Raw genomic sequence first — 14,625 nt, 5'->3', positions numbered from 1 at the left:
CATGTTCATTAAATTATCTTGTATAGTTGCATTCCTCAATTGAATTTTTCATAACAGAATTGACAACACATTCTTTTCTTGAAACTATTTTATCTCTAAGCTAAACAATGGTTTGTTTTACATTCCATTTTCTAATTCTCTCTCATAATCTATTTCTAAACCTAATTTACGAGGTTCGAATTTCGTCTATTCTATTTCATTTTCATTTTAACTAAATCTCTATTTTTATACTTACATGAAAAGGGGGCAGCCCTTATGTAACACAGGGAACTCATCAGAGATGCCCCATGGCAAAATATCTTTTCTCTCCCAGCTGAACAGTGTGTAAATGAGAATGGCTAAAAACTGCAATTGAGGCACATGTTCCCACATGGAAATTCTATAGCAAACCCCACTCTCCGCAATGGTTTACCTCTGCTTGTGCAGCTGCTATTGTTCAAAGGCAGCATGCATACCGCAGATTCAATCGACATAAGTCCAGTTCAAACAGCCAGAAGTATATAGAAGCCAAAATATTTGAGTCCTTAGTTAATCAAGCCCTAGTCCAACACCTAACAGCTGCTAAACTCCTGACCGACAAACAATATGGATTCGGGCAAGCCTGTTCAACAGCAGATATCTTAACTGTAGTCTCTGAACGTATATACTGTTCACTGGACAAAAGAGGAAGGCAGAGCGGTAGCCCTTGATATATCTAAGGCTTTTGACAGGGTATGGCACGATGGTCTTCTCAGGAAAATTAGATCACCTGGTATCACTGGAAGAATACAATGTAATTAAATCTTTCTTGAGTAAGAGAAAAATCCAAGTTGTCCTCGACGGTTGTACATTTAAACAATATAAATCCGGGAGTACTCCCAGAGGTCTATCCTTGGACCTTTATTGTTCCTGGTATTCATAAATGACCTCCCTGATAAAATTGTTTCGGAGATGGGTATATTTGCCGATGACACCACCCTCTATAATGGGCATGAAGGGAAAACAAATGAATACATATCTAAGGAAATGGCAGAATCACTAAAAGATGACCTCCAATCTGTAGTGGAATGGGGAACATTCAATGCTGCCAAGACTAAGCTTGTTTCCTTCAATAACTACAAGAAACCTTTTCTACCACAATTAGCAATGACTAAGAATACACTGTCTGAAAGTACTTCCTTTAAACTCCGCAGCCTAACATTTACAGGAAACATGAACTGGAATATATACATTGAGAGCATTGCCAAGGCTGCTGCAAAGAAGGTGGGCTCTCTCTACCGTGCTAGAAAATTACTTACGCCTGAAAGTATCCTTTACCTCTATAAGGCCACCATTCGCCCATTTCTGGAGTATTGCTGTCACATTTGGGCTGGTGCATCTGCTGTTTGTCTCACTCCTGGACAGGGTTCAAAAGAGTAATCAACCTGATAGGTCCTGAACTGTCATCTAAGCTTTAGCCTCTGCCCCATCGACGAAATATTGCATCCCTCTGCCTGTTCTACATACTTTAATGGTGGCTGCTCTGACGAACTGCAAACACTTGTACCTCCTCGACGCGACTACCCCTGACAAACCAGACAAGCAACTAAGTCCCACCCCTTTACAGTAGAGATCCCTAGGTGCAAGAAAGACTTACTCCAATAGTTTCTTTCCCAAAACTGCAAGTCTTTGGGACTCCCTTTCGGGATACTGCTTTCCCAACTGTACTGATATGCAGAAGTTTAAGTGTAATGTGAACAAACATCTTTCTACTCCTCTCTCTTCATAACGCCCCTGCAAATTGTCCCCAATAGTAGCCCCCTACTTCAAAGTGGCACTTGCCTTGTTTGGGGTGAAGATTGAATAAAAAAAATTTCTGAGGAAATGTTTAGTTTTTTAATTGCTTCAACTAAAGGAAAAAGAAAACTCTATAATCCTTTTACTGCCAGAGCTATAAAATTCTTGAGGCAATCTGTCTATATGATGTAAGATAAGCAAATTATGAGATTATCTCACCAATATATTTCCTAACATGCAGATTTTCTTTTTTGAAAAGATAAAAATATGAGTTATAATTGGGAAAAAAATCCAGGAAGGGGTTAAACATAAGCAATGAATGTTATTATAAACCATTGTATTTAGTTTTTGGTGTTTAAATATGCTGGAAACCTTAGTACACGCAATCAATCTTGAATACAGGGATAAAAATGATTTGAAGAGTGCATCAGCCAATGGTCCCTCCTCGCCAAACTTTCACAAGAAACACTCGTCTAGCTGTAAACACTATCAATAATTCCCCCCACTCTTTATCTGTGCCTAAACCTAAACGTAGATTCCATGAACAAAGCTTCTTTCTTAGAACTGCACGCCTGTGGAATTGTCTTCCGTTTTCCTGCTTTCCGGCTGACTACAATATGGTTGTCTTCAAGTCTAATGTAAATAAGTTCTTGATGAGCCGTTCCATATAAGTTATCAAATTTACCAAATTTTCATTACTAATGATTACTATATTGTCCAATTTCTACTGTACACTCTTTAACCCTTATCCTTGAGTGGCCTCTTGGCCTTGATAATGTGGTGATGCCTATGTAAAAAAAAAAAGAAAAAAAAAAGCATACTGAAAAAATAGATGGAATGTTCAATATTCTGAATAAAAACCTAAGCAAATCATTTTTTGTACCAAAATTGTTTCTTGTTGAATCTCTTGAAAAATTTTTGTTCTTTCTAACTTACAAAATTCCGATGAAAAATGAAATTAATTATACAAGATATTTAAAAAAAAAAAAATTTAATTGGAATTATTGAGATGAGTATTATTTATTAATTTAATTGTGGACTATTATCATCTTTATTAGTTGTTTCACTAAACAACTAATAAAGATATTTTAGTTGGAGTTATTGAAAATTAATTCCAAACAATTTTTTTCTAGGCTTTTTTTTTTTTTTTTTTTTTTTTTTTTTTACTGCCACATATTTGAATAAAATTGCTATATTTAACTCAATCATATTTCTCTTCCTATAATTTATAGAAATTAATATGGCTGCACCAAATCATGTTGATTGGTAATGAATCCGATGTTACTTTTTAACAAGATATGTTTGTTTAGGCCTTTTGATTCCTTGGGTAACATAGGGCTGCAACGACGCTCCTCCTACGGACCCGGTTCTGGCTGATCTTCCTCAGTTCAGCCCATGTCATTCCGACAGTCCTGGTCTTAGCCTCAATGCTTCTTTCCCATGTGTCGGCGCACTGGCTTCCTGGAGGCTTTTACCCGCTCGTGTCATGAATTCTACTAGAAAGGACCCTTCCTGGACCAAGACATCCTCAGATGTTGTTGCAGTTTCTGTAACGTTTCTTTTACAGAATTGGGTTGTTGGCCTTATTTTAACCCCCAACCTGAACGACCAGTGAGTGTTCTTAGTCTGATCTCTACCCTTCAACCTCTCTGGCTTGGGTGACCGTACCAGGAGATGAATCTTCTGTCAGCATAGCTATCCGGGTCCTAGAGACGCGTAAACCCCCTAACCATGCCAAGGTTGCACTCGCTAGGGGGAAGGTCTCTCTGTGCAGAAAGTAAATATTCGCCAGGCGAGCGTTTCAAGCTAAGATTCAAAATCAGAGTTGGATATTTTAGTCTGGTTATCGCTATGTGCCTCACCATTTTTATTTGCACAAGAATGCTTAAAACGTTTTTTAAACATTTTTCTTTGGTTTGGTTTTGTATACTTTTTATATTTCTTCCTTGCTACAAATATACATCTATATTCCAGTTCCCACAAAAACGGTGAAGTTAATCAATTTTGAGCCTGGTCAGTACTTAAGTAGGTGACTTTTTAGGAATACTAATTGCTGTATACAAACCCAGTTCTAATGGTCTTGCAATCTATGATGAACACTCCTATCTCATGATCTTTTTAAAGTATAAACCACTCAAATCAAACAGAATTAGGTGAAAAAAAAAAAAAAAAAAAAAAAAAATTATTTTTAAAAAACGCACAATGTAAAGGTTCAAAAATCAAATAAGATTATGTATAAATATAAAAGAATTGAAAAATAACATACAATGGATGATTAAGAATAACAAAGATCATGAAATTTAGGATATAAACAGAATTTTTTTTTTTTTTTTTTTTTTCTATGAACAAGATATTTTGACATAATTGAGATTGTCATTATTTATGAAGAAAAAAATTTTTAAGTTTTCAATTGAGGTTCGTTTTTCTTGTGTGACATTTAATGGTAGAATATTAAAAGGAATTTTTTTTTTTTTTTTTTTTTTTCCATTGACATTAATATATTTTTCATACAATTATTAATCTACATATCTACAAATGTTTGAACACTTCTCAACCTATATACTCAATGAATTTTCGATCTACAGACTTGAAATTTGGTATATAGGGTATTCAGATATGTGGAAAACTTTAATCAGTTTTCATCCAGAAAAAGGGCTAAGGGGTCAAAATTCGTGTGTAGTGGTGGTGGGGGGGGTCATCAGATTTTATCTGTTTGCCAATGAATACACATTTGTGAATGGTTCACAACAGATCCCTTATGTTAAGTAAGTTTGAAAACACTTTTAAAGATCGTGTTAAGCTGGCCTGATTAGCGTACTTGACTCGCTGTCTTTAGGTTTTGGTTTTGATCTCCGCTTGAGTTTTTGTTTTTTTTATCAAGAAAAACAAGACTCGCATGCACATGTTTCAGTTTTTGTATGAATTAAAATATATTTATGCATATTTTATGACCGGGCAATGCTGGGTGGCCTGCTAGTATCTTTATGAATATATTTGAGAACCAATTTTAAAATTAAAAAAAAAAAAAAAAAAAAAAAAATGGACTGATTTCTTCATAGTAAATATATTTAATATTAATGCTGGTGGTATTAGATTGTACATTGTATAACATTGGTCAATGTTTTTTGTAGAAATAAAACTGCTTATTCCATCTAAAACCTGCTGAATCCGTATTTATGTATATTAAATATTATAACTCGGTTCTGTGCTTGCTTCTCAGCATGCACTTTCGTCTGTGCATGAATCTTTCGGATGGTGGGAAGAACTTGTAAGAGAAATGGAATGATGTAAATGAGATGCGAGAAAGTCTGTATTAGAAGGGTTTCATAAATATTTGGAAAAAAATTTCAAAAGGTTTTCATAAATATTTAATATATGTAACTTATGGGAAAGATGAACTCTTCCTAACTGTATGAATTGAGCTACGACTTTCAATGTGGTCAGTGTACGTTCGTAATCTGCCATCTTAGAAGTACTTTAATATATAGTTGCCTTCAATAAGTTTCCAGATTTTTTTTCGTATGGGCACTTTAATTGATAGTACACACATGAAACTTTAGTCCTCTTCGAAGTAATCTCCTCTGGCTGCAATGCACTTGTACCATTCCTACAACTTCTGGAAGGTCCCATGAAAGTTCTCTTGTCACGTCTCCTCAATTATATCATAACAGCCTCTAAGGTTTTCCTTGAACTTGTAAGTCACAGGGAGAAAGTTCTGGACTATAGGGAAAGTAAGGAACTGTTTTGATGTCTGAGGTCTTTCTGATTGTCTCAGAGCACCCTTTGGACAAACTTCACGCAAATCTTCCGCATCTTCAGTTTCTCGCAAATAATTGTGTGTACAGTTCCTACACCGACATCAAACTGCACTTATTCTCTCTATAGACACAACGGTCCTTATCCATGAAATTCTTTATTTGGTCAATTAACTCTGGTGTTATGACTTCCTTACTCCTCCCACACCTCATAATCCCTCACTGACTCAATCTTCCTTGAATCTCTTATGCCATTCAAAAACTGATGCTCGATTCATGCAAGATGGTCCAAAAGCAGTCTAAAGCATTCCATACGTTTCTGTGGCATTTTTTCCAAGTTTAAAACAATTTTATTGCATATCGTTCTTAAGTGTCCTCAAGTCCAGATTGCATTTTTGAAATTCACAATCTGTGACAATTGGGCTTTAGTAGGATGTATTCTAATTTCTGCTATAGCTGTTTATTTGAACCTGAAATCATAAAAATTGGTCAGTCAACTGCTAAGATGTATAGTAATACCATACAGAATTTTCAATTCTATGACAATTTTGAATGCCTGTACAAAAGTCTGGAAACTTATTTAAGGTACCGTGTGTATTTCTGTGGAAATAATTTTTTTTTCAATTATTTCCTTTTTTTTTTTTTTTATACTAATCCTTAATTTGTGAAGCTCAATTAGAGCATATAACAAACAAATGACATGTCTATATTCCAAATGTTTTGGTAGGTAAGTATGAAGATCGAACCCGAAGCCTTGAGGCAAAGTTGTAAATTAAAGTGTGAAAAAAAAACCCTGCGACGTTAACCATTGCCCCACCGCGAGATGCTAACAGAAACACGTTTGAATTTATTTAATTACTTGGATTTGGCAGGTGCCCGTTTTAATGACTTAATGAGGTCAAGTTTGACTACGGGATAGTATTTCATTTACTGCGGGAACGCTTCCCAAGATGTTATAGGAAAAAGACTAATCCACATGCGGCGAGCAACAAATGTTGAATATTTATCTTCCCAAAGTCGAGCAAATTAAATAGACAGGCGAGCTTCATTGTTAACTCTGAGATATTACGATATGTGATATAAAAAGTTTTAAAAAGTTGTGAACCGACTGACCGCTTCTCTGGAAAAAGCGAATACACATACAAACATACATACATTTTCGCTTTTATATTTATAGACTAGCAGGGGTACCCGACGTTGCCCGGGTGTTTAGAGGTGTGTATTGGGGGGGGGGGGGTAGATCAAAACAAAAGAACAAGCGAAGTAATAACCCTCTTTAAATACTATAAAAAAACGAACGTGATGCAAACAAAGGCAGTAACTTTAGAGGAGTCGAAAATAAGTGTTTATAAACCCAGGTGGTTTTCTGGGTCAAATCTCATGCCATAGCAGCAGGAGGAACAGTAGAGAAAACGAATTCACAGCGCGAATTTTGTAAGATAAAAGTCGCTGAAATAAAAGACTTTTATGACATCGTTTCGTAAGCGTTACATATGATCTCGATAGCATATATAAAAAGTAATAAGAAATCGTAAAGAGAATCCTGGCGAAAAAAGCCTTTGGCGGACATACACAAAAATGCACACACACATTTTCGCTTATATATATATATATACACAAGATAAAACGGCTTAACAAAAGGTAATTGCAACTTCTCTTCCAATTGTATTTTGTAATCCTGCCCAAATTTTATTTATTTTTATTTTATTTTATTTATTTATTTTTTTTTTTTTTGATAGTTGCTAAGGCCCGAATAGATTCATTGATTGATATAATTAAATGAATGATTTTGCACTATGAAACAGTTGCGGTCAAGAATTTTAAGTGTCAACGTAATTGAAGGAATAAATTGTAAGATGGTCATTTGTTATATATAGTAGAACCCAGTGATACAGCATTAAAAATTCGTAACAAATAAAGTACAGTGTATAATACACATGTATATAATCAAATAACACCATAATGCAGGGAAAAATACCATAACTAAGTTTCGGAAAAATATTTTATTCCACTTCATAACATGAAAACGTATCCTAGGACTACCATATCCCTGGGTTCTACTGTGTGTGTAATATATATATATATATATATATTCCAAAATTCATGATGTTGACCATCTTATAATTTATTCCTTTAAATCAGTTGACTTATACAATTCTAATGGCATCCCAGTCAGCCTTATTGAAGTACCTTGTTTTGACCAAAGGCTCTTCGACTTGGGGTTGAGTTTAGTGATGTCTATCATTATCACAGCATAATCAACACTCCCACGTGGGCAATGAGCATTTGTTAGAGAATCCTCATGAACTGTTAGAAATAGTTCCAGAAGTGAGGCTTGTTGGTCCTGACAATCTGGGAGACTGATCGGGAGTGTTACTGTCTGTGTCAAGGAATGCGATACAGAAAAGTTATGAATGATGTTACCAGCTGTGTCTGTAGTTAAAGAAGCAAAACCAATTATTGTGGTGGGCGTTAAAGCACCAAATACATGTATTTCGGTGCTAGAGTCAAGAGAGAGTGCTACATCTATGCTATCAGAAACATGATTGATTAGAGTACAGTCCTAGGTCGAGGGAGAGTGATCAAGAAAATATAGCTAATGCTATGTTGTAAAGTTAATTTAAAGCACATGAAAACCTGGTCATCTGATTCCAATTTAGACTCCCTGGTCATGGGGAGGGTGTTACGAATAGACTCCAAGGTCGTGCATGTGTATGTCAGTCCTTACGACAAAGTGGAAGATAACCAGATATGTTAAAGTGGTTAGATGAGATGAAGTTAGTTTCACTTAGTGCTAAGATATCCGGGGAGTTTGCTAGGAGAAATGGTTCTGCATCATCTGAGTTAATTCTAAGTTAACGGATATTTATAAATGTGAGCCTTAAAGGGAGGAGGTGAATCATTGTTGGAGTTGTCAGGTTTGATCGTTATTTCAATTGAGCTGTCATTTTATTTTGTAGTTTTAGTTTAGGGTTAGAAGTGCTAGAGAAAGCTACCATCATGCAACACAAGTAGACCATCAGCCAACTCCTCCACAGGAATGTAACCTCGGGGATGGCCACCAGAGATGAGTGCACGGTTCCTTTTCATGTGTGGCATGGCATTATTACACAACTGATGATAGAGCAGCCACTCTAAGTGTTATCAAAGAGTTAGGCCCCCTGTACTGTCAGTCAGAATACAGCAGCCAAACAAACTGTACAACCGGTACCCTCAAACCTGTTGGACAAAAGTGACCCAGTCCAATCACATTAGCTTGGCAACATCATGCGCATTTGTATGTTGCATAATGTGTTTTAGATACAGGAGGAAATATGAGGGTTGGCAGCCTTGATCGCACAGGGTAGAATTAGCTGCAAAATTCTTGGCAACGAGTTTGGCTTTGTCCGATGCTGACGAGATTACCTCAAGTCCATTGATAGTTGGGATAGAGCACATGCTTCTATCCAGGACTCTGCTTAATTTTAATGCATCTAAAGCCAAGCTTCTCTTTCCATTATCAATGTTCTGGCTCCAATTGAAATGAATGACTTTCGTCTTGGAAGCAACTTGTTTAAACAAGCTTCTGGGGCCGACCTTCACTCTTGATCTGAAATGGAACACTTCCATCAGATCGGCTTCTAAGATCGCCAGAAAAATGGTCCGATTATTCTACCGCAGCAATAGATATATCACTGCTGATACAATCAATCCTTACCTGTATAAGAGCCCAGTATGTCCTAGGATGGAGTACTGTTGCCACATCTTGGCAGGAGCTACTTGGAATGCCCATCCTGCTTTAACTGGTTTTAAAAACCAGTTTCGAAACCTGGTAGGTGATGCCCTTTTTTTTTCCCCCTGCAACTTCTTTCCCACAGAAGAGATATTGTAACCTCTGCTTTATCATTATTTTCATGGTAAATGCTCAACACAGCTTCAATCTATGCCCCCCCCCCTTGCCAAACTTTTGTAAAAGCACTCCACTAGCTACAATTACTCTTTGTGCCTAAACTTAAACAGATTCCATGAACAGTTTCTTTCCTAAAACTGCCTACCTGTAGAATTCTGTTCTGCTGGCTTGATTTTCAGCTCACTACAACACCATTGTCTTAAAGTTCAATGTAAACAAGTTTTTGTTGAGACGTCCCCTTAATCAATACTTAATTTCCACCACTAATGATCACTATGCTGTTGTCCTGATGACCATTTGTACACTTAATAATCCTTTTCCACGAGTGGCTTTCACGCTTTGATAAGTGGTGAATATCCACACACACGAAATAAAAAAAAAAAAAAAAAGCGCATAAGGTTTGAAAATAATTCCAAATGATTTAAGATTGAAATTTTATTGCATTCAATTTAGAAAAAGTTAAATTTATTGATAAAACTACATAATGGTATATTGTTCTATAAAAATTGTATTGGATTACATGCTCATAAAATAGATTTGGTTTGGTCTATTAGCTTTGTGTATGTATATGTGTGTTTGTGTTGGGACAAATCTGAAAAAATTTGTACCTGCTTTCCGATGCCAATAACTTAACTTCATTTTTTATGGTGGGTACTAATGATCAATAATTAATTTTAAACTTCCAAACTAAATCTAAAAATGGTAATATATGCACATATTACATGGGTTTTTAAAGTAATTCGGAAAAAACAAAACAAAAAACACTATGGCTAAATATTTAAATAGTTTAAAAGAATCAGTAACTGTATTGGAATTCGAGAGAGGGGGGCATTGGAACCTTCCCATCACCAAAATATATATATATATATATAACACACGCATGCACGCACCATTCAGCTGTACTAAACAAGAAATATAAATTAGCTTTGTGTGAAATTTGCGAAAGATAGGTTCAGAAATGACTGTGCCTGGCATGCATGCACGCACGCACACAGTGACTTTTATATAATAGATTGGAAATCTTAATTATTGACCTGAAAATTTGTACCAAGTTTTGAACATAGTTTGTAAATAGTGGCCGGCTCCCTAAATTGAACAAGAAATTTTATCAAAAATACATGAAAATCTTGATGTTCTCATGTTTACACATGAACAAAATTTTCAAGATTAAAAAAAGGTAAATAATTAATTTTAATATCCAAGTACGAAAAAGTATTGTAATTGTTTATGTGATAGTAAGTGTTTTTTTGTTTTTTTTACTAATGTGAATTTTTAAAAAAATTTCCAACTACCATGGGATTTCCATGGGTTCAAAATCTTATCTTGTATAGAATTAATCATAAGCCTTTTTGATAATATATCTAGAAGAGACTGCAAAAAATCGATGTGGTGATTCATTTAGATAAATCGTCCATTGACAAATTTAATGGGATTATTTTGCCTTGGTTAGAAAAAGAAATTAAACTTATCCAAAATTAATTTTTTTTTTTTTTTTTTTTTTTTTTTTTCCTACAATAACTTTAATCTTTATTTCAGTGATTGCCTATTTGAATTTTTATGTTAACAGCATGACAGCAGGGTGATTATTAGTAAAAAAAAAAAAAAATCTGCTGTTGAATGTGAAACTAATTGGCCATTTAAAGATTTATTTTTTGTTTTCAGAGAATGTAGTCTATGTAACAGATCAAGTTTTGAACGTTATTATTGATAAACTTTTATGATAGAAATGCATATTATACAAACTGCTATCATCAGTCCATAATTTTTTTTTTTTTTTTTTTTTTTTTTGCCAATGTAACTTGTGGCCTTGTGTTGCAATTTTTGAATTGTAGAAATATTAACCGTAGAACGGGGATGGAATTTTGAGCTGAACCATTATATTTTAGACGAGAATTGATATGCAATGTTTGAATTATGAAAAGTAATTTTCTTTTACCTGGTTGATTAAATAAAGAGTTCTGTTGAAATTGCTTCCAGGTGCCATAGTTTGATAGTCGCAAGTTGTAAAATATGCCCGTGAAAGTTGGAAGCTACATTGGCCGAAACGTAGTGAACATAACAATCCGCTTGAGACTTTATTACATATTAAATAATTTTGATGTTTTTGAAGCGGATTTTGAAACGGAAAAGATTTTCTAAATAACTACAAATATGAACTGTGCAACATTTTTTTTTTTTTTCCTTTTTTTAAATTGTAAATAGTTAAATGATTTTCTGAATTCAAATGATTTTTTTTATTTTATTTTTTTTTTTTTTAGTTTACACAAAATCGAATTAATTCCTCCAAGTTTTAATATTTTGATTATCATTGGATATATATGCCATATAACAACTGACCAATGGTTTCTTCTGTCATAACGCTTTTGGCTAACACTGAGAAATTTATTAATATTGAATATTCATGAGATTTTCTTTCCCCCAGAAAATTTTGATGTATGATTTTCTTTGAGATTTTGTAAGATATTTAGATTTGAAATAAAATTGAACAGCTTTTAATGGTTTAAAATCGATTTTTTTCTAATTTTTAGGAAAATTAGAATGTGAAAAACATTTTTTTAGTGTTCTTATACTCGCATAGATGTTTAAGTTAGAGAAATACTTTTTTTTTTTAAATCCCATAAATACTTTAAAAATTTTTCCAATCCAAATGTTACTTTTATTATGGAAAAAATTTAAAAGAAGTGTATTTCGATATTTATTTGCCTCCACATGAGGGCAAAGTTTGTTTTCTTAAGACATTGTGGAACATAACAATATACATGTTTTCTTGGATAATAGCTAGGGAAAGGTTTTACTAAAAATGTACAACTGAAATTATGCCTGATCAATGTATGACAGACAGCTCCTGCTGTTTGTCATATAGAAACGTTAAGTTACTTGAGTCGGGAGCCGATTGGACATTTTAGTCGTGCCAAATTTTAGTCATACATAAGGTTTATTCAAAATGTATGATAACTTATATACGATTATTTGCTGCTGCTGACGAATCGCTATTAAAGCAACTTTGAAACGGACAAACTACTGTAAAAATTTGTATGAAAATAAATAAAATGAATTTGCTTGAGTTTCAGTCGAGTTTATTTCATGGCAAATATTTTTAAATTCATAAAAAGTATTTAGAAAAATTATTTTCTGTTAAGTTACATAAGTATTCACATAATGAAATCCTTAAAGACTGAAACAATTTTTTTTTTCTCAATTTTGTGCCAGTTTTTTTCATTAAAAATCTTTGTAAAAAAAAAAAAAAAAATTAAAAAATTTTTTTTAGATTAGTTGTGCTTTGATTACTAATTATGCATGATGAAAATAAATCGATTTTATGTACATCTAATTAAATTCTAAAAGACAGACAATTATTTTGCACATTGTATTGGAAAAAAAATAATTTTCAGTTATGAAGGGTTTAATTAGTCAAAGCAACTTTGACAGTTTAGAGTGGAATTTAAAACCAACAAAAACAAGCAGTAGTCTATAATAACTTAAAATGTTTGAGAAAACGTTTTAAAAAATTTTCTGTTTTCTCAATTTTTGAGAATTGAACCAATCGTGTTATAATAAAATGGAACCTAATACAATATTATTTGAAAGAAAGAAAAAACAATTTAAAAAAAGTTATTTGACTTGCCTCCCCATGAGGGCAGTTACACACTAATGTTTTAAATGTGGGGAAAACTAGTTCCCCCCAAAAAAAGCACATGGGATTGGAAACATTACCCCAGTTAAGAATTTCTACTTTTTACAATTTTTTAGTGATATTGTTATTGTTAAAAAATTCAAATTTTAAAGAAAAAGGTCACTTGTTAAATTTAATTTTGCTAAAAAAAAAACTTGGCTGAAAGTTGTTGCTGTGATTAAATTTGTTTTATTTTAATAGAGAAATAAACTTTATTTTAATTGGAATTTATTATTGAGATGAGTATTATTGTATATTGATTGATTTTATTGTGGACTATTATTCTCATCTTTATTAGTCGTTTCACAACGTTTCGCCCAACTATTCATATTGTGGTGAGACTACAACAACTACGGATGGCAGTGATTGCTGAGAATGCAGTTAGATTCGAAGTTCCTAATTGTTGCGGTTACCACCTGACGAAGGCCATAGCAATAGTTGGCCGAAACGTCGTGAAACAACAACCAATAAATGAGAATAATAGTCCGCAATAAAATAAATTAATATAGAAATAAACTTGTTTATTTTTTACTAAAATTGAAAAAGTCTGTCTTTAAGGATTTGCCAAAAATAATTGCGATGGAGTAAAGTCGTTTTATTTATTTTAACACTTTTTTGTGCATTAACACTCAGATCGCCTGTGTAAGAGGGAATATTTAAAAATCTGGTTTTTAGTAAATATCTTTTTAGGTATGGACTTAAAGATATTTGTCAATAACCTCTTGAAACTTCTGAGTAAATTTGTTTTGTTTATTACAAGATTGTTTTATATTTTATGCTGACAGACCCAGCAGATCACCTGTGTCAAAGTTGCTTTAATCAGTTGCAGCGGCAATTAGTCATACATTGTTAGTAAAACTGTTTTAAGATTTTTTTTTTTTCATTAAGTGAATGTACATAATATACATGGCATTGCCTTGGATGATAGCTAAGGGAACATGCTGGAACATCTGGTGATGGATGGTTTAGTAATATACCTGTTGGGTCAGTATTTATGTTTATGAAAACCCTTTGGAATTTCTCAGTATAGGAAAGAGAGGTGTCTATGGTACCAAGAGTTTAATAAATATTTAATTAGTATAACACTGACCCAACTGATGCTGGTAATATACGAGAAAAAAATTACAGCTATGTATTTTAATTTACACAATTTCTAAATGAGTGTTTTAAATCTTTTAATCTGAAATATTTTTTCTTTCTGCAGATATTTATACAGTATTTTATGCAAAAATCAAACTGTGACCGAAAACAACCGGTGTTTATTGGTGGAAACTCTCCGTTCTATTTCTGAAATTCTCATCTGGGGTGATCAACATGACAGCTCTGTATTTGAGTAAGTATTCGTGTATATTTCTGTTGCAAGTATGTTATAGAATTGCAGGTTACTCCTAGAGTGCTAACAATGAAATTGTCAGCCATGTTCTTTTGTAGATGCTAAAACATGTACAAGTAGTTCAGAGGGAGACTGCACTGAATGTAAGTCTAGCAACTAACAAACGACTTGGTGCACCTAATGAAGACCTATCTCGTGCAATAGAGGAGGGAGCCAGATT

The 14,625-nt window shown here is 33.6% G+C and overlaps 1 protein-coding gene across 13 annotated transcripts in view; it reads left to right on the top strand.

Moving 5' to 3' along the window:
- The window catches only part of LOC145285826 (protein CLEC16A-like), a 154,181-nt gene that overhangs the window by 51,208 nt on the left and 88,348 nt on the right, over nucleotides 1–14,625 (top strand). For all 13 annotated transcript variants that reach the window (XM_080134259.1, XM_080134254.1, XM_080134253.1 and 10 more), the window contains one exon: nucleotides 14,277–14,405. In XM_080134259.1, coding sequence (XP_079990385.1) covers nucleotides 14,277–14,405 — 129 coding nt within the window. The remainder of the gene's footprint in view (nucleotides 1–14,276; nucleotides 14,406–14,625) is intronic.

Source organism: Euprymna scolopes, chromosome 10, assembly GCF_053919585.1.
Source record: "Euprymna scolopes isolate OS-2025 chromosome 10, ASM5391958v1, whole genome shotgun sequence".
Taxonomy (NCBI): Eukaryota; Metazoa; Mollusca; class Cephalopoda; order Sepiida; family Sepiolidae; genus Euprymna; species Euprymna scolopes.
The sequence above is the reverse complement of the archived record's forward strand: the minus strand, read 5'-3'. Positions and strand labels throughout refer to the sequence as shown.